Source organism: Camarhynchus parvulus, chromosome 8 (genome assembly GCF_901933205.1).
Source record: "Camarhynchus parvulus chromosome 8, STF_HiC, whole genome shotgun sequence".
In the NCBI taxonomy this organism is placed as follows: Eukaryota; Metazoa; Chordata; class Aves; order Passeriformes; family Thraupidae; genus Camarhynchus; species Camarhynchus parvulus.
The window spans coordinates 9,210,758-9,237,580 of record NC_044578.1 but is presented as its reverse complement, the minus strand read 5'-3'; the positions used below and the strand labels follow the sequence as shown (position 1 = coordinate 9,237,580).

The following is a 26,823-nucleotide window of genomic DNA, read 5'->3' as shown; positions in this document are numbered from 1 at the left end:
GCTCCTGAGGGAGCGGGACTACACCTCCCGGCATGCCCCGCGGGACCCCGCCTCCCTCTCCGGCACTACACTTCCCAGCGCGCCCCGCGCGGCGGCGCCCCCGGCGTCCCGCGGCGGGGCGGGCGCGCAGCGTGCCGGGAGCGGTAGTCCCCCTGCGGCGCGCGCGCGCCGCCAGGCGGGCCGGGGCGTGTCCTCGGGGGTATATAGCCAGCCGGAGGGGCAGGGGGCTGCACTCTGCCGCCGCCGCCCCTCTCTCCAGCAGCTTCTATGCAATCCTCGGCCATCGCCGCTCCCCCCTGCGTTGAGCCCGCGCCGGCCTCCCAGACTAGGTAGGGCCGCGCGGGCTGCCCCGGTTACGGTGTGTGCGTGTCGGGGCCGGGGGGCATCAGGGGAGACGGGGGCGCCTTCGGGCCGCAGGGTACCGGAGGGGATGGGGGGTAAGGGGGGCGGTGGGCCGGATTTCCTCAGGGGGAGGGCCGGGAGTGCTGGTCGGGCTGGCGAAGCTGCACCCCCTCCTGCCCCCCTTTCCTCCTCGCCGGCTGTGGTACTTGCGTCCCCGTCCCCCCCTCGCCGTTTGTGGTACCTGCCTCCGCCGTCCCCCCCCCCCGCCGGCGGTGGTACGTGCCGCCGCCCCGCTCCTCCGGCGCCAGCTGGGCCCGCGCGGCTCGCGCGGAACCACCACGTGACCGCTGCGCGGCCGCCGCCATCTTTGTTGGGGGCAGCCGACGCCGTGGGGCGGGTTTGGGGGGGGCGGTGTCACGTGACCGGCGGCCCGTGAGGAGCCGCCGCCGGGATTTGGCGCCAAGGGCGGGGGGCGGGGCCGGCGGAAGGCGGGAAAGGCCCCATTGTCTGCGCGGGAGCGCCGGGCAGCGGCTGACAGAGCCCCTCGCAGCCTCCCCTCGAACCATCAACACCAAACCGAGGGGCCTGAGCCCGCTCCGGGTGGATGGGCACCTCTGATCCAGGCTCTGGTGCTTCTTTCGCACCCCTGAGAGCTCAGTTGGTGCCGTGAAATGGGTGGCTGGTTCTGAACGTGAATAAAAAGAACATTCGATTTTCTCTTTGTAGGATGGAAGAGGAACTGGCAGCTCCTTCCACATCCACAGACAAGACAGACAGGTGAGATGGGAGCTGGAACTGTCGATATGAAATAACACAAGATCCTGGAGTTACTGTGTGAAACGCAGAGGTCACCCTTCATATCGCTTCTTAGACTTGGAGTTGAACTCCTATGTGTGATGTAGGTGCTGAAAACTTGTGCTCACCAGTGGTTTGCACACACCTACTGCACAAGGCCTTTTCAGGGACTGATACATACAAAAATACCAGCTGTTCTTGAAGCTTTTGGGTTTTTAATTAGTGCTGGAGAGGCACAAGTATGCGGCTGCCATGTGATAGATTGTATTCCTCTGTGGGCAGCTCCTCTTGTCCCAGTCTGAGATGTTGGGCTGGACCTTCTGGAAACGAAGCTGTGCAAGATGCACTGAATTGAAACTGACACTTGCATCTGTCATTCTCAGATGCACCATGCTGTACTGTGAAAAGTTTTAGCTTGAGTTTATTCTTCTTGATTTAGCATTGGAGTCTGGAGCACTGGTGCTCCGTGGTGTGTTGGTGTGTAACTCCAAAAGTATATTTTTTAGCAGCCTTTGTTACAGCAGATTCTGATACTTGTTGCAGTGATTAGATAAATTTGCCTGTCTTCCCTTGGTTATTGGAACTATCCGTTGTTCAGATTTACACACACAAACCAAACAAATCCCACCTACCCTGGTAGTTCCAACCACTGTGATGTATGCAACTCACTATTCTATAAAGCAGACTAAGATTTGAAAGCTGAAATTACTGTGAAAAATAACAGAATCCTCTATTCGATTTATTCCCCCTTCCTCAGTATGGATGTGGACGGAGAATCAAAGAAACTATTGGGTTTGGGACAGAAGCACTTGGTAATGGGAAATATTCCAGCTGCTGTGAATGCATTCCAGGAAGCTGCAAGCTTACTGTGAGTAGTGGAATGTTCTGTGTGTTTTTGCTGGGCTTGGGCTTCAGCTTGGTTGTTGTGATGTGGATTATGTAAAAAAGATTGGGATTCTTACCTAACATATTTATCATTTATAATGCAACTGTGGAGGGGACAAACTATTTAAAGTCACCCAGGAGTTGGACAATGCTGTAGTTGGTGTGCACTTTAGATGACTTTTGTGATAGGCATTGCCAGCAGAGTTCCCTAAGGAGGGAAGGGGATTTGATAGTTTATTATGCAGGTGTCTTCTCTAGTGACTTGTTCGCTGGTCTTGATCAGTCTCTCTGAATGATACTTTTTGGGTTACAGATTAATTTCCTCAGTTGGGTATTTGAGAGCCATATGTAACTGAGAGAAGCATTCAATATTTGCTTAAAGCAATGGGAAATGAGCCAAGAAAGTGATCCTTTTGTCTAGGAATATTTAATGTTGAAGTTCACATATTCAAATCTATAGTAGGCACAGGCAAATAATTCTTTATTTATTTGTAGGGGTAAAAAGTACGGTGAGACAGCGGATGAGTGTGCAGAAGCTTTTTTTTATTATGGAAAATCTCTCCTGGAGTTGGCAAGGTATGCTGACAAATTGTCATTTGGTGAATAATGTGTCTGGTGTGACAGGATTTCACTCCTTTATGGACAGAATTGCCCTGGGTGGGATGGGCTGGGGTGTTGCAGCTTGTGCAGTTGAAATAACGGTATTAAATATCCAAGGGATAACAAACTGCTGTTCCCTTTAGAATGGAAAATGGTGTGCTGGGAAATGCCTTAGAAGGGGTGCAGGTGGAAGAGGAAGGAGAAAAAGCAGAAGAAGACTCTGCACTGCCAGCTGCTGATGGTATGTAAAGCTGCCTGCCCTGCCATGGAGGCTCCAGGCTGTGTTTTCTTGTTGGAATGATCCAAGTTTAGTCCATTGGTATCTTGGGTAGCCTGAATCATTCTACTGAAACTCTTGGCAGTCTGAATGGATTCTGTTTCTGTTTGGTTTTTTTATGTAGTCTTGCTTAAAGATGAGCAAAATATGTAAAACATCTGCAAGGAGCTGGTCACTGAAAGCATATGTAAAGGGTCACTGGGTGTCTGTGTCCTGAACACTGCATTCAAACTCGCTTTCTTAAGCTTCACCGCTGACTCCAACTGCTTTGTAACCTTGTAGCAGTACAGTGTGTGTAGTCCCAGAGGTCAGAGTCTGTACAAAGTCCCAAGAGCAGTGGCTATTTTATGCTGCTTGCAGCTGGAGAGGATACAGGAATTCCTGTCCATCCAGACTGTTAAAGCACTGGCACCTCTCGCTTAGCTGTGACTAAAATCGCTGCACAACCGCACACTGCTTTAGCGGCCGCTTGCAATGCTGCAGTCTGGGGAAGGGACTTGCTTAGATCAAGCAGCTATGTTGGTTGTCTCCTAATTCCTTGTACTTGGAAAATGAAGCTTTTAGGAGTGTCATCCAACTTGGTAACAAACCAACACACTGGAGGGTCTTGAGGGTGGTGTTGTCAGTGCCCGTTAATGTCTTTATCACTAAACTCGAAGAAATGTTTATGCTTCCTCAATCATGTAGAAGAAACAAGGGAGGAGTTGAGAGAACAGGTTTATAACGCCATGGGGGAAAAGGAAGAGGCCAAAAAGTCCACGGAAGAGTCTGCAGTACTCTCTGAGAAGGAAGTCAAAGAAGAGGATGTTGAAATGAATGAGATTAAAGAAGAACCCAAAGAAGCAGCTGCTGATAAGGATGCAAAGGCCAAAGAGGCTGAAGAGAAGACTGAGATTTCTGTGGGAAAAGAAGAAACTTCAGAAGAGCAGAAGAAGCAGGTGCCTGTGAAAGAGGAGGCAGCTGTGGAAGCGAAGGAGATAGAAAAAGAGCAGAAGACAGTGCCTGAGGACAAGGTAGAGAAGGCAGCTGAGGAGGAGAGAACGACAGAAGTGTCAGACAAAGAGGCAGAGGCAGCTGGGGAAGAGGCTGAAGCAGGAGAAGTGGCTGTGGAAGAGAAGGGAGAGACGGGAGAACAGGCAGCAGAAGCAACAGAAAAAGAGCCAGCTGTGGAGAAGGGAGAGGCTGTAGAAGGGCAGGCAGAGACAGCTGTGGAAGAGAAGGCAGAAGCACAAGCAGCAGCTGCTGTGGAACAGAAAGAAACTGCAGAAGGGGATGCAGAGGTGGCTGAACAGAAGAAGACAGAAGAGAAACGTGAGCCAGTAGAGACAGTAACAGAAGAGAAACCAGGTGAATCGAAAGAGACAAAGTCCTCAAAGGAACCTGTGCCCGCAGAGGGCAAAGAGCCACCTAATGACATGAAAGAAAAGGCTGAAGTTGCTGATAAGGTAGAGAAAGAGGAAAAGAAAGGTGACCTGATGGAAGAGGGTGAAGGTGCTAAGGTAGAAAAAGAAGAGAAAAATGACCTGATGGAAGAGGGAGAAGGTAACACTGAGAGGTGAAAAGTACTTGTGGGTGGATGACTTGATGGATTTGGCTAACAATGGGTAAAAAGTGTTCCATTCAGAATTTTCTGTTGGCCTTAGAATAAGGAAAAGGCACAGTAAAGGGGCTCTTGAAGGACTTTACATACAAGTAAAGTTTCAAGGAATAGTGAATAGTCTCAGTTTCTCTAGACTAACGCTTAACTAACTGCAAAGCAAGTCTTACTTGAAAGCAAACTGACAGCCCTGTGAAATGTGTAAGTAATGGCTAGGCTGGTGGAGAATACTGAATGGATGTTCACTTGCATGCATCTGGGTGTATTGCACTAACCTTCACATAACTGCAAAGCACAAATTGCCTCTGGTTATAGCTGTGTTTTATTTTAAAATGGTGGTGAAAAAACAAGAACAGCCGAACACATAAATTTACTTCTCTTGGAGGAGAGGAACTCTTCAATTGAGTTTTTCCGATGGTCATTGCTAGTAAAAATTTAGTTGGAAATTCTAAACTTGATTGCTGAAGGCTTATTGCTGCTCTAGTACAGTCTTCTGGCTGCCCGGCTTCTGCCCTTCTGCTTCCCTGCATTATTATAGCTGTTTCCCAGGCTCTGTTGCAGCAAGACTTGCACCCTTTGCTGCAGCAGTACTTTGTGGCCTTACTGGGGCCTGTGCCTTCTATTGCACAAGTTAATTGATGAACTGTAATTGCAGCTTCGCTTGTCAGCTTAACTCATCTTCACAGGCAGTGCCTTACTTCAGGAGTGGCAAATGTTCAGATTAAACAGTTCTGGAGCCTGGAAGGATTTGTTCTGCTAAGCATAGTGAACACTCAGTGGTGGAGCAGTGGCCTAACAGGGTGTCTGTGTGGAGAGAGGATGACTGAAAATAAACTAGGAGTAGTTACCTGCTCCTCACCCTCAATGCTGAGAGGCTGCTTATGCACACGTACTGCTGCTCTTTGCTCCAAGTCTGGCAATGTGAGGACCCTCTGGAACATCCTGGCTTGGTGCTGAGTCATTCCAAACTCCTCCCACTACTTAAATCTTAGCATCCTGACATCTCTTCTGTTTACCTTTGTACAAGTGTCTTCATGTTCACAGGTTTGGCCCTCTCAGTGGTGGGTGTGTGCTGGGAGTCAGACCAGTGAGTTCACAGGCTCTCTAGTCCCACCCCAATCAAGCTTGTGTTCTGGAATAGCCAGAGGTTGGGACACAGGATTGTGTGACTTCAGCCTGCAGACCAGCCAGTGCTCTGAAGTTATTAGCCATATTCCTTTACTGCACATTTTCCCAAAATGTCTTCTCCTGGTGGAACAGATAATGTAATGCTTCTGCACAGTGTCAAAAGTTAAATTAGTACTACACAAGAGGAGGTTCATTAACATTGACACTTAAATGCTTGACATAAGGATCATAAACTGAGAAACAGACTAATTTGTGTTCAGCTTGGCAGCTATCTTGCTGAAAACACTTTCTGTAGCATGAAGTTTAGCAGCTGGCCAGTGCCTCTAGGGCTGCTCAAAATCTTGTGGCTTCAGTGAGAGCTGACAACAGATCGGTGAGAACTGAATTCTATATAAGTTTCTGTTGTTGATAGTAAGAAGTTGAACTTATGGACTACTTTAGTCTACAATGCTGAATGATTTCAGCAAGATGGCTGCTGATGCCGAGACTTTAATGTATCTGCTCTTCTTACATCACACCTCTAACCTTTCACTGGAAGGATAAGGGTTGGATATAACACACTCTGCCTGACTCCATGTTGAGCAAGCACAGTAACCAGAAGTATCCTCATGCATCTACTTGCCTTCTAGAAACAGAAGAATCTGAAGAGGAAGATAAAGAAAATGATAAAGCTGATGATGATAAAGAGAATGAATTGACAGTGGAAGACAAGGTGAGGTTGCTGAGGTCTGACACCAGTGCTCATGGAAAGATGCAGTATTAGGCCTAAATACGATGTTTATGCCCTTCTAAAAGCTCACTTGTGTTTCATTTAGCAATGTGTTCTGTGTAGGAAAATACTTCTGAAAGCCAATATGGCTTAGGAATGGCCAGTGTTAGGCCTTGTCTGCATTGTAGCATCTTGCTCAGCTGTGTCTGTAGACTTGGGTTTGTTCAGCTGCTCTGGCACAAATGCCTGTGGTGTGCTGAGCTGACTTGGCCTGGTGGTGCAGGGGCAGGCAGGGAGAGCTGTTCCAGCCTGTCACTGGAATGATTTGGAACAGTTAATTGTCTGCTTGTCCAGTAAGCTGTGATTAGGATGGGAATTGTTTGAGAAGTGTGGTGCTCCTCAAACCTGAGATGTACATTGAAATAGTAGTCAAAACACCTGGAAAAATCTGCAGCCTCATAGAGTGGCACTAAGCATTCAAGATAACTGTCTGTCCCTTTCTCAGACTATTCTAACAAAGCTCAAAGGCTCATTAAAAAAAGCTGGATCATGAACTTTATTTGGTTTATCTAAAGACAACCTTAACCAAGATCTTGGGGTAATACTGGTGCTTGGTGCCCTGTTATTTCTGGGAAAAAATTAAAGCATATCACAGAACAATGTAAGTTCATATTCCATTGAAACATTTTTACTCCAGGCAAAGTCTTGGTTGATGCAATAACCTCTTCTGCCTATTTTTTCTTTTTTTTCTTCCAGTGGTGAAATGTTCACCTCTTGCAGAAATGGATTCCTTGATAACACTGGTTGGGAATTTAAGGGTGGTGTTTGATGCGATCTATGACCAAGTCACTTAATCTGTCATGCACTTCTGGTCTTTACAGGAAAGTGAGGAGGATGAAATTGGCAATCTTGAGCTAGCCTGGGACATGCTGGAGTTAGCAAAAGTCATTTACAAAAGGTAAAGACTAAAGTTCTAATTTGGGTATATGCCACAGAAACTCAGTGTAAATTGGATGGTGGCATAGCCAGTTAGAGAACGTGGCATGCTCTGATCAGGATTTTAAAACTGTTTTTTTTCTTCTGGCTGTAGACAAGAAACAAAAGAAGCTCAGCTCCACGCAGCTCAAGCTCATCTGAAGTTAGGAGAAGTTAGCATTGAATCTGGTAAGTAATGTTAATTCTCATGTGCAAAGTGTTTGGTTCTACTTTCTGTCACTGGGTTTTGTACTTTAAAATGAGCAGATGTGAGTTAAGGCTGTCAGGATGAGAACAAATTAGATCATGATAGTTTGCAGCCATGTGAGAAGCTTTGGAAGTAATGGTTGGTACCTTAAATAGGATAGTCTGTGCTTTTGCAGAGCAGTGGAAAAAAAGTTTGAGTAAGAAGCAGTGTGTTACCAGCCTTGTGTTCTGCTTTCTGAAGTGACCAGACCTTGCTTATGAACTTAAGAGACTTGCTGAAATTGTCATGAAAAATAGTTGACTCTCTCAGACCTTCCCAAATCCTAGGTTACAGTCAAGAAAGGCTCTTGTGTTACACAGCAGAAAAAAAGGAGTGGGAGGCAAACCCCATTACAAACCCGTGTAATGACTCACTTGCCTTTCATTTAAAAATGTATTCTAATCTTGTTAAATCCAAATGTACACTTTCTCTGGGGCAGGCATTGGAAATAACCCAACGGGTTCCTGGGCCAGGGCTACAGAACAATGGTTGTGTCTTATGTCACTGGAGCACATTTTGGGATAGCTTGGCAGGAAGGTGGCACTGTCCTTAGCTCCAGATCCGTGTTGCAGTTGGGACCAGTTGCGTTCAGTTCTTGGTAGAAGGTAAAGCAGGAGGATTTGGTGCCTGCTTTGACTTGGCTGCTCAGTTTTCTGGGCTGAAATTAGACAAAGCACTCGTGAGAGAACCAGAGGAGCTGGCCTAGACAGTCTCTCAGGGGAGGCAGAGTTGTCACCTGATGGTCTCAAAGCAGCCCAGCACTGCTGTATTCAGTGGTGGTTCTGTTTGCAGTCTGTATAATGTGTAACAAAACACCAGATAACCAAACCAGGGATTACATGGTGCTGCTGTGGATAATTGCTGAGGTTTGTAAAGACCTTGGGGCTTTCTCCTGTAGAAAACTACACACAGGCCATAGAGGAGTTCCAGGCCTGCCTGGCCCTGCAGCAGAAGTACCTGGAGGCTCATGACCGGCTGCTGGCCGAGAGCCACTACCAGCTCGCCCTGGCCTACCACTACAACAGTGACTTCGACGAGGCCGTGCTGCAGTTCGGGAAGTCCATGGAGGTGATAGACAAGAGACTGGGTACGTGGAATTCTGAAGCTGCTGCCTAGTGAGTTTTCACAAGGCAAAGTAGTGGGGTGTGCTCATTGTCTGCTGTGTCATGTTTTATCTGAAAGGGGTGAGACTACTCCAGGGGCAGAATTGGTAAAACTGTTTGTTAGCAGATAGTTTCCTCTGGATGTTGGTCACTGGACAGTTACTTTGTCTCAAGGTGTTTTGCCCTGATAACTGTTTCATCCCAGCAATACTGACTGAGCGAATAAAGGCGGCAGACACTGGGTCCCCTGAGGATGAGAAGGAGATAGAAGAACTGAAGGGACTGCTTCCTGAAATTAAAGAGAAGATAGAAGACTCAAAGGAGTCACAGAAGAGTGCAAAAGTAGCTGAGCTAGGACTGAAAGCAACTCTGGTGAGTGTTTCCTTTTGACCCAACCCTTCTTCCAGTGGAACGTAGAATAAATCAGTAATGGGAGGAGCTCAGGCTTACCAGGAACTGGTGGTTCCTCACAGGTGTTATCAGGCTGTGGTTGTGAGAAGGAAACTAAAACAGCTGATGTCTAAAGAGGATATTTACTAGGAGCCCTGATACTAATTGTTCCAAACTAAACAGGAATTTGATAGGCTTTTGTGGCTTTTCATGTATCAGGGCTGGAAGTGATGGGTCAGGCACATGTGGAGCGCACATTGCATCTGTCCTGTTCAGAAGTGCAGAATCCAGTGTTGGGATGGGAAGGACTTGGGCTTTCTGTATCTCACTAAGTTCACATGTATTGTCTGCCACAGTCTGTTTTTCCTCTTTTCTTAAGGTTGGAACTACATCTGGCTTTGCACAAAGTGAAGACAGTGGTTCTGTGTCCACAGTAAGTTAATCTAAAATTAACTTGTTAATTCTCATCTGCTCTAAGGATTACTGGTTGTCTTTGCTCATGTGTCAGTGTCTGTCTTGTAACAGATTCCAGTAAGGAAAGGAGCTGATGGTGCATCTCAGTGTGTAACAGACATCTCTCATCTAGTCAGGAAAAAGGTGAGTCCAGAAATTACTTGTTAAGCAGTTTGTTGAAGTACCACTGGCTTGCTCTGTGTAATAGGATTAGTTTTAAAAGTATGTTTTCTTTACTTAGCTGTATAATGGGAAAACACTCCAGAAGTAAAACCAGTAGTGTATGAAACTCCTTTCCACTGGGAACCAATCAGTCTGGGAACCACGTGGCCTCCAAAAGACCATTCTTGGAGGTTCAGCACCCTGCCTGATGCACACTGATGTAAATCTGACCCAGCTGTGTGGCTTCTGCAGGTGTTCCCTGATCAAGAGTTTCCTCTGCTGAGAGGAGCAGGGTCACCTGCAGATCCCAAGGACAAGGCAGGCAACCAGGCTGGGCTGAGTTCCTTTCTTTCCAAAAGGAAATAGGAACTTGGACTTCTAACAAATAGTAAAGCCACACTGGTGGTAATTATAAACTGCCTCTTTAAGAGATCAGATATTGAGAACTTGATTCCTTTAAGTGTTATGTGTTCTCTAGAAGTGTTTGCTGATAAAAACTAAGATCTTATAGGGGATACTCTCAGTTTTATGTTGCTTCTGTTCCATTGGGCTGTCAGTTCAGGTGTGCCTGGAGTGATTTGGAGCTGCTTTAGGTGATTTCAAACGTTGTAGATGCCCTAAGTCTACCCTGGAACAGTTACAGGCTCAGTGGTTGCACCTTTCTTTACCAGACTGTAACTAAAGATAACTCAGCTCTGGAGATCCTGGCACCCAAAGTGTCCCTGTGGTCTCAAAGCTCTGGTTAAACCCCAACACTGGGGAGTCTGTCCTGAGTCTGGCAAACAGAGGTTGGGTAGATGATGTGCAGTGACATCTAATGCTAAATTTCTCAAAAAGATTTAAACTTTGATTTGTACTTAGTGGACATTATAAACAATTTTGTCTTCAGAGGAAACCAGAAGAGGAGACTCATCAGGGAGACAATGAAGCCAAGAAATCTAAACCAGAACCAGCTGTCAATGGTGGCGGTGGGGACTCTGTGCCCCGTGGAAATGAGGTTGCAGAAAAAATGGAAGAGGAGGTGGGCAGCTGAGCCAGGAGTCTGGGCTGTGCTTTTTATTTTATTTTCCCCCTCTCTGTTCAGGGATGGTTCTGTGCCTGGTAGATGTCCTGGTTTTATTGCCTGCTGTCCTTCACAAGGTTTCCCAGATGAGACGAAGACTATTCCTAGTGGGCAGGATGCATGTTGTGCTGTGGTGCTGACCTTGTGTGGGCTGGACAGACCCAGCCATGGAGCCTTGTCACCTGTGGGGTGGGACAGAGACAGGTTCTGGGTGGTTTTTGTTGGGTTCAACTTCAGCAGAGGGTCTTCCCCCAATTTTTCATGATCCTGGGTTTTATTACTTACCCCTGGGCTGTGCTTGTTACTATCAATGCTTTAGGGGTAGTGTTGGGCTCTGGAGACTGGCAAAGTTCACATAGTTAAGTCTTCAAATTACAGAACCCTTGGGCTGCTGCATGAGCTGGTGCTGTAAGACTGTGTCTTGTCTTTTAAAAACAAACCCTTATCTTCTCTTTTAGACAGAGAAAAGGCCACAAGCAGAATCAGGGGCTGCAGTTGAAAGCACAGTATGATGATGATTCTTTAACCTTGGACACTCCTCTCCTTACAAGGAAAATGGTTTTGTATATAGTGTATTTTTTCACTTTTTGGCAACTTTTGTATGACTTCAATAAAGATTGTAAGCAAATAGTCCCTATTTTGACCTTCCTCCTTGTGACAGGTTCCACCTCTGCTCCTGGCTGTCCCTCTGGGCTGCAGGTCTCAGTCCGGGCCCACTGCTGGGCTCATGCTCCCTGTAATTTCAGCATTTCCATCCACATTACCTCCTTGGGAGCAGACGGTCGGATGGGCCAGGCAGGGCTGGGTGCTGCAGGGAAGGAGAGCATTGCCTGTCTTGTCATCTTGTCATCACTGTCTTGTCCAGGGATCTGACCTTTTTTTCTTCTGCTGGGGCCTTGTCACAGCTGGGGCTGTGTTTTGTTCATTCTGAGGCTGAACCTCTGATAGTGCCTCCCTCAGCTCTGAGCAGCCTAAAGATGGTGGGGAAGGCTGATAAAGAAAGAGCTTTGTTGCTGTGTATTTTTATCTCTGCTCAACCTCCACTTTGCACCCAGGAGGGAGTGCAGGAGCAGGTGCTGATGGTTGGAGACAGGGGCAGGGCTGTCCCCTGAGACAGCTTGAGTGCTCAGGTGCGGCTGGGACCCAGCCCTGGGTTGTGTGTGCATAAAAAAAGGCCAAGAAGTGAAAAGCAATGAGCTGAAGCCTTTTATTAAACATGTAGCACAGGGCCTCTGACACTTGGTAAAGCTGGCTGTGGCTTTTGTGCTGGTTCCCAGGGCTGAGCTGTGCATGCCCTGGGTTAAGCTTTCCCTACAGAGGGCTGGATGTGGGGATGTGCCTGAGGGCAGGGAATTTATTGTGCCCCTCTGTGCCCTCTGTCCCCAAACCACCATTGTGAGCAGGAGTGGTTGAACCACTCTTCTGACTGTGGGCTCTGTCCTGAGGTGGAGGCTGTGCTGTGTGTTTGCTGCTGGCTTGGGGGCTTGCCTGTCCTTTTCCTGCTGAAATGCCCAGAGCTTTTTGGTCCCAGCAGTGATCCCGTACACTTTCACCCACCCCAGCACTGTGGGATCCTGGTACCAGCTGCACAACTGGTCTCTGAACCAATCTCTGCAGCTGGAACACAGATCTTGCCTTCATCACAGTTAACAGTTACTGAAGCCCCGGTTTGCTGGTGGAGGGGGTGGCAGGGCAGTACAGTGGGGCCATGGTCTATTCCTGGCTCACCTTTGGGGAGCCCTGTCTTGTGCTGGGGGCTCCTGAGCAGGAGGAGGGTCCTCCAGGGTCACAAAGGGGGTGAGGGGCAGTCTGGGGGGCACATGGGCTGTGGGTCTGCCAGGCCCCACTGTTGGCCCGGGGGGCTCCTGGGAAAGGAAAAAAGTGATGTCAGGGGGAGGAGGGTCCTGGCAGTGGGGGAGCTGCCTGCCCATCCTCTCACATGTGGGATTGGGTGTGCAGAGCAAATCACACCCCTGGTCCAGCACTGGTGGGGACTCGCCTCCTGCCCCAGTGCAGCAAAGGGAGCTGTTCCTACATGTCCCCAAGCTTGTACCTCCATACCCATCATCCTGTCCCAGATGGGAACCCAATCCCAACTCCCCTCTCCCCTTCTTGGAGAGCTAGAAGTCACCCTGTGCTGAGGCTCTTACCATGAAAAGTTCTGGCACAGCAAGGGCTGGTGGCAGTGGGGGGCCTATAGGGTGTGGGAAGACAGAGGGGTGCAGCCATGGCCTTGTTTGCTCTGTGTGGCATCGCAGCATTCCCACCTCTGCCTGGAGCCGAGCCAGTTCCTGCGTGTGCCGCTGGGCTGCCCGTGAGCCTGGCCAACAGGATTTGGGCACCGTGGCGTTTACAGCAGCCATTTTCCTGGCACCTCACCAGGCCTGTGTTAGGGCCCCAGGGGACCGGGACTCTCCCTGCTCACTGCAGAGAGTCCACCCCAAGCTGCAGCCCCCCTCCACCTGCCAATATTTCCAGGAGCCATCTCCAGCCCAGAGCTCTGATGCTGCAACCACAGAGGCAGCCAGAGGCTGTGGGGTGCAGATGGGGAACCCATCACCTACCAGCATCTGCTCTCCTCTCCCTTCTGACCTTCAGGGCCAACAGTTCGTCTTCCAGACGCCGATTCTCCAGCTCCACAGCCAGCAGCGCTGCATCCAGACCGTGAGTGCCAGTGCCGGGGGTCTCTGCTGGCACAGCCAGGGGTGCCTCAGCTACTGCCTGGGGCCACGGTCCCTGAGCGGGGACAGGCCTGGGCCTGGTGATGGCACTTACCCATCTGCCTGCCCCTGTGCAGCCTCGCCGTTCCTTTCTCCAGCACCGTGGCCTCGAGCTGGAGGTGGAGAAGCTGGTCCAGGATGGTCGGGTCTCGTCCCCCGGCGCAGGTAGGACACTCGCAGTGCCCTGCCGGAGCCCCGGATCAGCCACTGCCCGGGCTCAGCCAGCCGGGTGCTCTGCTGGGAGCCGCCATGGCCCACAGACCTCACCTGGCCTCAGCTGTGAGCGGCCCTGCGGGTGGCAGGAGGGTGTCGAGGTGGAGGGTAGCCCTGGGGAGGAGACAGGCAACTGGGGGTGAGGGAGCCTCGATGGAGAGCACCCCGCAGGGCCAGGGCTCTGCTGTGACCCCTCAGGCCAGGGCTCACCTGTGGGGTGCTGTTCGGACCTGTCCAGCCTGGTCCCGCGGGCCTTGGCTCGGCTCGGGCTCCCCCTGCTCAGCCCTGGCCCCCAGTGTCGCCAGCCGCCGGCACAGCCCTGAAGGACCGTGAGGGGCCGGGGGGCTCAGCACGGCCCCCACAGCCCCACTCTCGGGGTTACTGCATCCCATACGTGCCTCCCCATCCTCCCAAAACCATTGCTGGGGCCTACCCTCTCTCTGCCGCTCCAGCTGCCGGGTCCTGGCCCGGATCTCGGCCACCTGGCGTTCGTGGGCTTCCAGCAGCTCCTGCGGCGGCTGCCGCTGTCCCTGCAGTGGGAGCGGCTGCCGGGAGGGCTCTCCCTGCGGCACACGGCGTTCACCGGGAAGGAGGGGCTGGCCCCCAGCCCTGGGGCTGCTGATGCCCGCCCTGGCATTCGGGATTCACCGTACCTCCACTGGCAGCCTCCTAGACGGGGGGTTGGCCGTGCGGAGCAGGGCCCTCTCACGGGGGGTCAGCACATCCCCCAGGGGAGCTTCCCGTGCCCGCCCTGGTCCCTGCTGTCCCAGCACAGCTGGTGGGACCCCACGAGGCACAAAGTGAGGGCATGGCTCAGCGTTGTCCGTATTTTGGGATGCTCCGACCTCGCAGACACAAAAGGAAGAAAAGGGTGACGCTCCCACCCTCCCCCAATCCCCCCATAATAATATACTTTTCTGGTTTTAGCAAAATAAGCACCAAGGGCTGCCTGTGTGGTGCAGGCATGGGAAGATGGAGGCTTACCCTGCTCAGACCAAGCCGGATCCTGGGTGTGATAACCCAGTTTTCCAGCCCAGCACCTGTCCCCATCCCCATTCTACGCCAGATCCGGCTCTACACTACCGACATGTCCTGTGTTTTCCTTGCCGTGCCCTGTGCTCCCTCCACAGGCAGAGGATCCCCCCCATGGAGGCAGGAGCTGCTGGGTGCAGTGGGCCCGAGGCACAGCTTCTCCATGTGCACCCGCAGCAACGGTCGGGATCTGAACGCCAAGCGGCAGCGGGGGCAGAGGAAGGTCCCCATGTCCAACAGCCTGGAAAGTAGAGCGGGTGGAGTCACACGAGGGGGCCACCCTGACAGGCAGAGGTGGTCCCCCGCGGGGCTGGTACCCCGGGACAGGCTGGAAGTGTGCACAGACCTGCTGGTGGCGGTGGAAGCAGTGTTTGAAGCCACTGTTGCTATGCTGGACGCTGGGCTGGGCAGGGACGGCCCCGCCCCCAGCCCAGGACATTCCCACTGTTTACTACGGGCACTGGAAAAATGTCGCTGAGCCACCAGAGCAATCCACAGAAAACAGGATGAGGGAGGCCCCACTGCCCCGTGTCCCTCTGAGGTTACAAAGCGCTCGCTGACAGCCATGCTTACCTTGGGGCTGTTCAGGAGTGCCCCTTGCCCACCTTGCAGCAGCTCCCATTTGGCAGACTTTAAGCTAAGGGGAACCTCCACACAGAGGTGAAATAGCTCCTTCTGCCCTTTCTTGCCACAGGTGTCCAGGCCCTGCTCTTTTTCCCAAAAAAGCCCCCTGCATTCCATCCTTGCACCCACCTCAGCTCTGCCTGGCAAGTCCCTACAAGCTTTTCTGCTCACCTCACTGCCAGTAGTACTAATTATTTGCTCAGGAAAAAGCTGCCATTTGATGGATGGGGACTTGTCCTGACACAGCCACTTCCAACGTTTCATTGATGTTTAAACCCAGCACAGCTCACAGGAGGGTCGGATGAAGCACAAGGAGCTCCTGGCACACACAGGGCAGGCTGGTTCCACTCCAGAGTGCTCAGCAATCAAATTCCCCCAGTCCAAGCGGATGTCAGCATGGATCTCACGTGAAGGGGTTTTTAAATTTACCCCATTTCTTGAGATCAGTGCACACAGATCTGCATAACTTGGTTTAAATGGATATAGGAAGTTAAACTTTAAAAAAATGGATAGGCTCTTCCAGACAAATGCAGTGGTTGAATATTCAGAAAGAACAAGATGGTTTGTGCAAAGTCGTACAGGAGCCCCAGCACCTCCCAAATACTCCCAGGCTGCCTCAGCCCCTGGACCCTGGTTTCCAGAGCACAGGGATGAAGAAATGCCCCACTGCCCCTCTCTGGAGTTCACTGCAGAGCCAGCAGGAGCTGGAAGCACAGGTAGCACCCGATAATGCTGAGCGTGCATTGAATCCAGATGCAAAGATTCAGGACTAAACATTATCATTTTCTTACACCTCTGTCCTCTCTGCCTGGGCAGGAATGGATTAAGAACACACAGGCACAACCTTGGGACAAACCTCCTCAGGTCAGCAAGACCAGGTTTTGTGTGACTCTGTCCAACCCCCCTGCAAACAACCCCGGAGCACTTTCCAATCCAAAACATTTGTGCACAAGCTGAACTTACACCAGACACTAAAATAGCTTAGGCCACAACTGAGTTGTTTGTAAAATTCTTTTTAATCTAATAGAAATGTTTTCATGAATTTTTAAAAAAGATTTCAATGAAAACAGCTTTGGATTCAGACATTCCCTTGCCACGTTGTGAACATAAACAGCAGCATTGCACTAGGAACAAGTGACACCGACCGGTCGAGCTTCACCATTTTGTATGAAGCGGAAAAAAAAGCAAACTGCTTTAGTAGAAGATAATTTTGAATTATTTTCTTTAAAAAAAATCCCCAAACATGGACTGTCATCTCAGCATTGTTCTCCCTCTCCCTTCTTAAAGGAAGAGTTCAGCTCCTGCAGTCTGAGCACTACAGCAATGTTTGCCAAGTGGAAAAATAGAGCGGGAGAAGAAACTGTTTATCCCCAGTGCTACTGAACCCCCAAAGTTGCAGGTCCCTTAGAGGAAAGCTTCTCTTACATAAGAAAGACAATTAGAATTGGCAAACTGATGCAAAATATTTATTCCAAGTTAGTTATTTTTGATGCAGTAGTTTTTCCCCCTCATACAGACTCAATGTGATAGTCACTTTTTAAAATCTGTAAATAATGTTATCAAAATAATCTTAATCTTTGAAATCTCACAAAAAATTTATATTTTACAATCCACCCTGAATATCAAGGCTGCAAGAAGAAGAACACAAACAATTCCTATATCCAAATATTTTACAGCTGTACCCAAAAAAAAAAAAAAAAAAAACCACAAACGCCTGGTTAAGTGATGAAGCTCCCCGAGCCGCCAAAAAAAATAAAATAAAATAAAATATTCATGTTATTAGCATTAATTTAACATAATTAGAACTTCAAAAGCCATTTTGTCATCGACAATGATTGTTTTAGCACACCGTTACCGCGCGCTGGGCAATGCGGCGGCACTGTTAGAAGCTTGTTGTTGCAGGGATCAGTCAGCCACTTGTGTCCTGCTCACACGACTGAACTTGTGCACTGCCCCACAAGGGATTTTTGTCAAAATTTGCTAGCTGCACAAACTTCTAGTAAGCATTAGGGCAAAACCAAAAGAAAAAGCTAAAGAAGCCAATTTCTCTCTTCTTTGGGATACAATTATTTCCCTTGTGCATGAAGTATCAACAACAAAAGAAAAAACTGAACAGACTGGAGACAGAATAAACTCTGTTTAGTTTATACAACCCCAAACACGTGTTGAACTATGAACTGAGTTTATTGGGTTGGTTTTATTTATTTTAATTTTATTGTGCCCAGTTTCAGGCATCGTCATCTGATGTTTCACTGCTACTTGTTTCTGTGTCTGAGTCCTCAATCTTTGTCTTAAAAGTGCTTCCCCAGTGGAACAACAGGCTGGAGCCGCGGCCCTGAAGAAATCCATTCTTCCCAAATCCGTTTCTTCTTCGCTGTAGGAATGAAAGTAAGTTTTAAAATGAGCAGAAGTGTGGAGAGTAACTGTCACCAACCCTCAGTGGTGGACATGAATGCCACATTTAATTGTGTATGCACACATGGATAATGCAGAATCATCCATTCTACTACATTCTCCCTTAAATGCTTGGTCCTTCTGAACATAAGAACAAGCCCTTGAGAAAGGAGAGGAAGAAGATCAGTCACAAGTAGCAAGAGCTGTAAACATACCTGCTCTGATTTAATCTGGAACTCTTTGAGCTCATCCTCCGTGAGGGGAAGGTAGTTTTCATCATTTTCAGGATATTCCTGCCATCCCATTTCTTTCAATAACCTGATTGTGGAGAAAATAAAAGGGGCATGGGAACTAAAGCAAGGGAACAATGGCAAAGGAAGGAACACTTTGTCCACGAAAAGCAAGGTTTCGTAGTAAATAACTCCAAATTCACCAGGGAATCTTCTCTATCACAGACCACTTCAACAATCCTTCGTGTTTACCCACCATTTTTCAATGTCTTTTACAAATATTTAACCATCAGCAGCCCTTGTACAATGGGTACATAACCAGCCTGGTGGAAGACAGGGATTTGAAATTCTAACTCAAGGACACTGGAGAAGGACATGAGGCAACCAAGCCAGTATCACAGCTCAGAATCTCCTGAACCTTACTATCTGTTTGCACCAGATGCTCACACTGCTTACTCACTGACGTGAGATACAGCCTGAGATACCAGGTAAATATTTTCCTAACTCTTCTCCACTTTTACAGCATGTAAAGGAGCACAGGAGTATTCTAAGTGCAAACAAAATGTGGTGTGTGTCTTCAAATCATTACATTTAGGACACCTGCTTGCACATTAACCAGAACCACCCTTGGTTCATGCTGACTCCCACTGTGGGCAGATACATATCTCTAGGCAGCATTAACATATGGGGATGTGGCATTAAAGAAGCACTGGAATTTAATTACAGACCTTGGTAAAGCCTTGGCTCATCTGTCATTGGTGTCTTGTTTTACTTTCAATAAGACCCCACCCAGTCCAGTACTAGTCACAAAGCCCACACACTTCCTTCCCCATAGAAACACAGCTACTGCTGCATCCCAAAAATAGAGTTTTCTTCAAAATTGTTTCCTTCTCCCCACACAGCCCAAGGATTCACCCTCCTTTACTCCAGACACTTTATTCTGCCATTTACTCACCTGTGTTCTGCTTCCAATGAATGGGAGAGGTTTTCCCCCTCCTCCGGCAAAGGGAGAGAAAGGCCATTCTGATGGCAGTTCTCTTCCCAGTTTTCCTTTGGTTCTGGTGTGCTGTTGCTCTCCATCTAAAGAAAAATAAAACCATCAAAGTGTGCTTGCACAGACCATGCACAGTTCCAAGTTTAAGCTTCTGCCTTTGAAAGTTCAGCCAAGCCTTTCACCTTGAGCCAATGTTTTTCACAGAAGCTGCAGCAACATGTACCTGGCTGTGACAGGACAACACAGGACGAAGGACATTTGGTGGCCTGTGCTGCTGTGCCAAGGGAGTGAGTGTTGGCATTGCAAAGCCATCAGCAGCAGCTCAGAGTGACAGCAATAAAAATGAGAATTAAATGCTCCTAAGGACACACATTACATACACATTAAGGCACAGATTTATACATTTGGGGGTCTGGTCTGAGCCTCTGAAACTTGAGCCACATTCCTGCACCTTTCACAAGACAAAATTCTGCTTTTCTCTGAATGCAGTTTGACAGGGAATGTGGAAAGCAACTTGAGATGTTAAAATACGATACTGTTCTTCTCCTTAGAGAATCCTTGCAAAAAATCTAGATTACCTTCAATGTCTGTGACCTTCCCTTCCACCTCATTTATTACTTATCCACTTGCATTTCACTGTGCTACACATCTCTCTCCATCACTGCTGTGCACTATTTCCACTGGCACATGTGCCAGAGCAGTGGGAGTCATTCCCTTCCTTTTCCAGAGCCTGAATTACATACACTGCTCAGGGCTTTTTCAGCCCCAACTCCTTCAACAGTAATGATTGTATACACAGCAAGGACAGTGATCTTACATCATCCAGCTTGTCACATTCCCTGTTTTCTGTTATCTCCCCATTTCTATCATCCTTCAGCGCCTTCAGGAATTCGCTCTTTTTGTCAGTGGTCCGGCGCATCAGCTTCGTCAGGCGTGAGGAGCAGATCTCGATGGGAGGGGTGGTGCTGGAAGGACTCTGCACAGGGAGGGAGAACACAGACATCAAACTGCACTGCTGCAAACCTGAGGCCTCTTCAGTGGCTGTGCTTACACCTTTCCAACACTCATCAGTTCCTTGGGTGGCTCTTAACCCCTCAAAAAACCCCAACCTAATGTCAAATTCCCATCAAAATACTAATGGGTGTTGCACATTCACTTCTCCCATCTATTATTATCAACTCAATTTCTTTTCTTCCTCTAGGACTCAAATCACATGGCCATGAATATGTTTATTTTGTTCCTTTGTAATGTAACTGTCTCGAGCAAGCTGGTGCCTACAACAGACTATTAGGGCAAAAAACTTCATGCAGGATTCCCGCCCTACAAAAATTAGCAAATGAAGCAGATCAGACTCGGTTCATATTTGTGTTTTAAGTCATCCTGACAGACTCTACCCTGAAATTAAGCTGTGGGGAGGTAATCTCCTTTCAGGGAGTGGTCACATCCTTAACTAACCACAACCGGGTGCAGAACAGGCAGCCACAGCCTTGGAATCCTCCCCTGGAGAGAATGCTGCCAGCTGCTGCCTCTGTACACTCAGCCCAGATGGTTCAGTGTGGAGCCAGACATGGACAGCCCTGGAGCCTGTGGGAAACCTGCTCAGCTCAGTGCAGGAACACAAGGAAACCTCCTGGGCTCTTCCACAATGTTTAAGCTTTCTTAATAATCTGGAAACTGTGAGCCAGGCCCACTGGCAGTATCTAGCCATGATCCTGCAATAGGAGCACTGCTAACCAAGGTGAGCTTTCAATTTTATCTGTTCCATGTTTTGACTGGGTACACAAAAGGAATCTAAGAATGTGTTATGGGAAAGTTCCCAGTATCTTAACCTCCTGCTGGAGTTCATGCCTGGCTACTCTAAAACAATGAGGAATTTAATCATTATTATGGATAACTGACACCGGAATCTTGCACGCAAAACTACTTTTTCTTCATGTACATGCTTTCATTTTTAAAAAATCAAGGTTAAACCAGTAAAATTTCCTGAAGTTTGTAGTGTTTTTCTCCCTATACACTTTTTTTAAGCTGCGGGGGAAGGTTGCAAATTCAGGCTCTTCAAAATCAATCTCCTTTGCCAAAAATTTTTATCACACTCACTGCTCTGAGCAAAGATCAAGGGAACTAGACCAAAAACAAGGCAGCAACTGCTGCTTATATTTCGAATGGCTGTTGCATGTGAAACACTGGTGTGAAATAATGCCTGCAAGGAAGTAAGTGCAGCCTGGAAGTAATTTCTCAGGCAGACCTTCCAGATTTTGTCTAATTCAACACAGTAAGAAACAAATCAGTAGTTGTAACAGACCTAATGAGTGACTGCAACTATCAGGATAAAAAGCCAACACAAGAGTGAAATTAAGCTCTCAAGGTAACTATTAGTTTGACTGCAGTGACAGACGGTAACAATGAACAAAGGAGACTAAAATTAGATGTCTTCTGGTAATCTGAAACACTCAACTTGAACTCTTTGCTAGTGGCTGTTCTAATCTCTAATAAACTACTGAGGTACTAAAACTTAATTTCTACACATCAGAGGAAGACAGTTACAGCTTAAGTTTAGAAACAACAGATTTCTGAAAGGGAATTAATTTCACCTCAATTCTGGTTTTATGCATAACTTTCTGTAGAAGGGTTATGTTTTACAAAATATTGTTCTTTAGCACTAAAATAGTAAACTGGCATCTCTTCTAAAGTAAGCTTAGCCCTTTGACTGAAACATAAGGTATCTCAGTCTTTTGGGGGTGCCTTTTTTTTTTTTGGGTGTTTGGGTTTTTATGAAGGAGAGCACTACCCATCACCTCAGATTTGTTCTGATGTCTATGTAACAAAGATGGGTACTCTTCCAGAAAAGTAATCCTGAATTCATTTTAAGAACTCAGGCTGTATTGTAAGCTTGGCTGTCTTAGACTGGCTTGTGGTGACAGGGCCAGTGTTACTTGGCACCCTTTTAGTTTTCAACACACTGTGGTCTCTTATGAATAAAGGTGCTATTTTTACCACCTCTGAAGGAGGTGCATTAGCTCCCTTTCAGAAACAAAAAGCCAGAGACTGTGTGTAGTAGTCCTGGACAACCAGGATTGCAGTACTATCTGCTGGCCACAGACCTGTGTTTTCATAGTCTAAATCTCCAACAGATTAAAAGAAAAATGTATTACAAGTGTCCAGCTCAGTTGGAAGTAATTTTTAAGGCCTTTATGTTTAGCTCTCAGGTTGGTACCCAAGATCTTCACTGAGTGGAGTTTCACAGAAGACCCTCTTGGGGGCAGGTGAAGGAAACACTTGCATTACTCCTGTATGATACAAAGTGAACGCTTCTCTCCTGTCTGCTGAGGTGAAAGCCTGTTGAAGTTTACATATTTACACTGTCCATACTGTGCTGTGCATTACACAAAAGGTAAGCTGTCAGCAGCACAAAGAACTTGGTCTAAAGAGAGAGAAAAGCAAAGTAAGGGAAAGAAACAGAGTGTAAGATCTATCTGTCAAAGTGACAGGTGCCTGTGCATTAACTGTTGCCTTTAATGACTGCTTCTCCACTCAGCTCTGGCTAAGGCTGAAAAGTGCAGGTTGCTGCAAAGTAAAGTCTGCAAAGCAGAGAATCATAAAGATGACAAGGCCTTATTTTAGAAGTAATGCCTATAACAGAACAACACAAGTGCACAAGTAGAAAAATCCCCCAATTCTACAGTTAAAACAAGCTAATTTCAGATGTTGTGAATCATCATTTACAGAATCACAAAATCATTAAGGTTGGAAAAGACTTCCAAGATCATCAAGCAAAACCTGTAAAGAGCAGCTGCATTGGCCAGGAATTTATCACAGTCTATTTTCATTCTTTTTTTTCTTGCGCTCTGTCACAGTTCTTGCTGAAATATTAAGAGATTTGTATTTCAAGATTCTCTCTATACTTCAGACCAAAACTAGGAGCAAGTCAGTTTCCATCTCAGCAGATTACCTCCTTCCAATGTCAAAACCAAAAAGAGATACTGTAGATGAAAAGTCATATGTACACATGTTAAACTCCTTCAGCCCCCTCAGATCTGAGTGCTTGGGCTGTTGTTCCAGAGAAAGGAAATTAGGCAGATCACCTTCCTTCCCCTTCCTTTCCTATACTGAAAAACATCATGGGAATCAATTTGCCTACCTATTCACATCAGTGCTTGGTATCTGCACTCCCATAACACCAAGCTGACACGTCTTGTTACATAACACCACTTAAAGCATTAGTACATTTTTTTTTACTGGAAGGAAATTCTAATACAGTTGAACAAACATCAATGGCTTTACAGACAGATAAACCCTATTTTTATTTCTTTTAGTGTATCACTGATGTGGCAGAATGTGCTAAGAATGTACAAGTGAGTCATCCCTCAAGGGTGCAAAGGTACGTACCACATGCAGAGAGGGCTTTATCACAAACTAGAGTTTATGCTCTAGTAGGTGATAGGTACAAAAGCTCCCAGCCTATCCCCAAACCCAACCCTTACCTCTTTGGGAGAGGTGAGGACTGAGCCGCTTGCCAGTACCGCTGGTTTGGTTACAGACACTGGACTGGTAAAGGCAGAGTCACGGGTGGAGGACAGCGAGCCTGGTTTATGTTCACTTCTGTTGGCTTTCCATGGGCTTGGCTGTATTGAAGAGAACACAAAACATAGGGCAGTAAATGGTAAGGCATGAGAAGGGGCTGCTTGCAAGTATTGAAATAAATAAGCAACATTGTGGTGGCTGTTGTACGGATTTCCTTTTCTTCCTCCCTCTTCAACAACAATCTCAACAGGTTTATTTCAACACCCATTGTTTCTCCCCTGGCATCTTCTGTTTTCCCCAAATCACACACAATTCTGGTTCATGGGCACCACCCTTCAGTAAAACACCATTAAGAGCTCACAGAGAAAATCCTGCATTGTCCTTCATTAATTGGAATCACCACTGTGTAATGCAATTCACCTTACAGCTACTCACAGATGGGAAATACAAAAAAATCCCAATTAAAATGACATTTCTTAGGGGAACACTGCACACCACAAAGAAAAGCTTTCAATCACTTGATAGGAAGTTTCCCTGTGTGAAAGAGAAGATAATCATGCAATAGTTTTGTTTAGAGTGAGAATGAAAATTATTTATTTCCTAGGGCCCTGAAAGTGTCCATCATTGCACCAATTTAGCAACAACAACAAGAAAAAGAAGCAAAAGCAGCCAATTTATTACAGTGCAGGATCACTTGCTGTTTTGCCCTGGACACTCTCTGCAGTATCCCTTTGAATATACTGGTCATTTGGCTGAAGAGCAAAGACTTCAAGATAAGTTTTTGTTACTTGGAATGTTGTTCTTGAAGCTCTCTTATCAGTCAGGGACAAACACTGTGAAGTGAGAGTCTCTACAAAAACAATCCTAAGAAGAAACTGGTACCAAGTGGCACTGGCAAGACTGTCAGAACACTACAGCATACAGGTTCCTTTGACCCACTGGACTTCTGAAGCCAGCTTCAAGTCACTCATAAAATAATTCATGCACAAATGGGATTCAGCTAAATCTGAGATGCAACAGATCTTGCAATCTGCCAGCAATGAGAACAGAGGCACTATTTCAGTATGTTGCCACTGTCTACTGCGTTCTATGAATTTTTAAAAAGAATACATTGCATGGGGAGGCCATCAGCTTTACTCCTTCACTCTAACTTAAAAATGAGCATCCCACACTATCAAATAGATTCTATGGCACTCACAGCACACATTAAAAACATCCCCTTCAAACCTCAGAAATATCCTGATCTGCACAATATTTATTGCCTGTACTAAAATTAGGGCTCAGTATGACTCCGACAAGAAGTTTCTCTCCACAGCTCCAGGGCTGCACTTTTCCATTCCCACTCTCAGCTGCCCAGTGCTGTTCTCCAGGCTTCCACAAAGGGGCAGCTCACAGCTCAGACAGATCCAAAGACAGACCCCTCTTGTTTTCCCTGCATGGCTGAGTGTGACCTTCATGGATTGCCTGACTGTGAGCTATTGGCCATCTCGATTAGCCAGAAAGAAGACACTTGTTTCACGACCATCAGTTCTCTTCCTTTCTGAACTACTTGGTACAACTTAACAAAATCATTTTTCATTCAGTTTTCCTGTGACAGCTTTCCAATACTGCTGACTTTACGGAAAGGTATGTTTTGACTCCTCTACTACTTTCTGCACAGCAGTTCCTGGATAACTTTCTAGAAGTCTTCAGGCTAATGCGTCCTACCACAGCTGCTTTAAGGCTGTGATTTTAAAAAGGCATCAATGCACACAGCTTTTCTGGCTAGTGATATGCTGATACCCCACCTCTGTGTTTTGCTAATGGTCACCATTCATTAACAAAAGCACTGTGATGACATCAGATAATTCTTCCCACTGCAATCCCCACCACCGAGGAATATCACACTGCCCCAGTAATCACTGCACCACATCAGTGTGTAAACACTTAGAAATTAGCAGCTAAATCACTAAATATATATTTACAGCCTGCTTAATGTGACTGATCTAAATAATGAATACTTTTTCCACTAGCCAAAGAACATTTCCTTTTTTATCAATACTGCAATATTTCACTTATAAATCCAGGTGTAATTCTGGCCTACCAGATTCAGTGAAGTAAAAACTTAACTAAAAGGAACTTAGGCAGGTACCACTACATATTGCCATAATCTCTGATTTAAATACAGATAAACAATCTGGAATGCAAATGAACTATGTCACATGTAAAGCAAGCTAAAAAAAAAAGCCCTAGCACTATATTTTGATGGATGCTGAACCTTCAGATCACAGTCAGTTTTATTCCAACTGTGTGCACTGAATAATGTATTCTTTTTATCTGAAGAATCAAAACCTACATAGTCTAATTTCAGAACATGGTTAGCAAAAGCTTGGAGAGCAGCTCTCCTTGACTGAATTAATGAAAAACCTCTGTCCATGGGCTTCAGAATGCAACAGTAATTGCACAGCAAGCTGCAAGGAGCAACTTGCTGTGCAATTACTGTTGCACTTGTTGCAGCTTCTCCTAAAGCTGCTACATTAGCTGAGCAGATTTTTATGCCCAAATTCTACATTGTAATGCAATGGGTATAGCATGACCAGCAGTAACAGCACACATTCCCATAACTTTCAGAAGTGTATTTTCATTTCTCAATCTCTACATTGGTACAACATTAACTTTCTGACCTCAGAAATTATCTTTGCATACGACAGCCAGTAACACAGACAAGCTGTATGCACTGTGGTTCACTACAATTCTGTTTACTTTGAAGCCAGAGACAATCTAACAAGTCTGGTCAGAAACTGTATCTCTGGCCTTTTGTTTCAAAGAACACACAAAACATCTAGACTAAACTCAGGTCAGGCTGTATCTACACATGTATCAATCAAGCTGTAAAAGCAAAAATAAAAGCCACAGGAGGATCCCTACTCATTAGAAGCTGCATTTTGTTTACCTATTCTAAACAACAACATACATGGACTGAAAACTTTGTGGAATGAAAAACTCCTTATAAAAACCCTTTCTAATGGGTCAATTTACCCATCTCACCATGAAGTAGATCAGCTGTGAAATTAAATGTTTAGACAAGATTATTTGATAATAATTTTAACCACTACAATTTTTTCTGTAGCTGGCAGAATTTAACCTGAATTACCAAAAATTTACAAAAGGGAAAGAAGCTCTAAACTTGCTTTCTTACAAAAAGAAGCTGTGAGCCTCTTATTTTGCTTTTATCTTTCCAGTGTGTCAAGAATTTTCTACTGTAATCATAGGGAAGATTTTGCTAGAATGTTGCAGCCAGCATTAGTAATTAATACATTCTAGAACTCAAAGTATTTGGACATCTCTTTAAAGAATAACCCAGATAACATTTTTTTTAGCTTTTAAAAT

The 26,823-nt window shown here is 46.7% G+C and overlaps 3 protein-coding genes across 3 annotated transcripts in view; 1 reads left to right on the top strand and 2 right to left on the bottom strand.

Annotated features, from left to right (window-relative positions):
* The first annotated feature begins 177 nt into the window (after positions 1–177).
* On the top strand, positions 178–11,434 carry NASP (nuclear autoantigenic sperm protein). Its single transcript, XM_030953148.1, has 15 exons — positions 178–329; positions 1,069–1,119; positions 1,895–2,005; positions 2,518–2,598; positions 2,766–2,863; positions 3,587–4,441; positions 6,254–6,336; positions 7,215–7,291; positions 7,424–7,497; positions 8,454–8,642; positions 8,864–9,030; positions 9,428–9,481; positions 9,574–9,645; positions 10,553–10,684; positions 11,185–11,434. Exons 1-15 carry the CDS (start codon positions 268–270, stop codon positions 11,236–11,238), a joined length of 2,160 nt encoding a protein of 719 aa, XP_030809008.1. The 5' UTR covers positions 178–267; the 3' UTR covers positions 11,239–11,434.
* Positions 11,435–12,450: 1,016 nt separating this feature from the next.
* On the bottom strand, positions 12,451–14,917 carry CCDC17 (coiled-coil domain containing 17). Its single transcript, XM_030953554.1, has 7 exons — positions 14,743–14,917; positions 14,093–14,504; positions 13,870–13,978; positions 13,714–13,773; positions 13,502–13,630; positions 13,319–13,413; positions 12,451–12,591 (listed from the first exon to the last, which is right to left on the bottom strand). The coding sequence occupies exons 2-7, from the start codon at positions 14,294–14,296 to the stop codon at positions 12,451–12,453; spliced, it is 738 nt and encodes a 245-aa protein (XP_030809414.1). The 5' UTR covers positions 14,297–14,504; positions 14,743–14,917.
* Positions 14,918–16,759: 1,842 nt separating this feature from the next.
* The window catches only part of GPBP1L1 (GC-rich promoter binding protein 1 like 1), a 31,912-nt gene continuing 21,848 nt past the window's right edge, over positions 16,760–26,823 (bottom strand). Inside the window, exons 8-12 of the mRNA XM_030953211.1 lie at positions 23,415–23,555; positions 19,751–19,909; positions 18,895–19,019; positions 17,925–18,027; positions 16,760–17,689 (exon numbers count right to left, since the gene is read on the bottom strand). Of these exons, the coding sequence (XP_030809071.1) occupies positions 17,543–17,689; positions 17,925–18,027; positions 18,895–19,019; positions 19,751–19,909; positions 23,415–23,555 (675 nt within the window). The 3' untranslated portion in view covers positions 16,760–17,542. The remainder of the gene's footprint in view (positions 17,690–17,924; positions 18,028–18,894; positions 19,020–19,750; positions 19,910–23,414; positions 23,556–26,823) is intronic.

Excerpts from the sequence above, each read along its gene's own strand:
- NASP (XM_030953148.1), top strand. The coding sequence starts at position 268 with ATGCAATCCTCGGCCATCGCCGCTCCCCCCTGCGTTGAGCCCGCGCCG. Across the intron at positions 2,864-3,586 it reads TGCACTGCCAGCTGCTGATG|AAGAAACAAGGGAGGAGTTG; the intron begins GTATGTAAAGCT and ends TCAATCATGTAG. Across the intron at positions 9,031-9,427 it reads TAGGACTGAAAGCAACTCTG|GTTGGAACTACATCTGGCTT; the intron begins GTGAGTGTTTCC and ends TCTTTTCTTAAG.
- CCDC17 (XM_030953554.1), bottom strand. The coding sequence starts at position 14,296 with ATGCCAGGGCGGGCATCAGCAGCCCCAGGGCTGGGGGCCAGCCCCTCC. Across the intron at positions 13,631-13,713 it reads CCGCTCACAGCTGAGGCCAG|GGCACTGCGAGTGTCCTACC; the intron begins GTGAGGTCTGTG and ends GGGCTCCGGCAG. Across the intron at positions 13,414-13,501 it reads GCACAGGGGCAGGCAGATGG|AGACCCCCGGCACTGGCACT; the intron begins GTAAGTGCCATC and ends CTGTGCCAGCAG.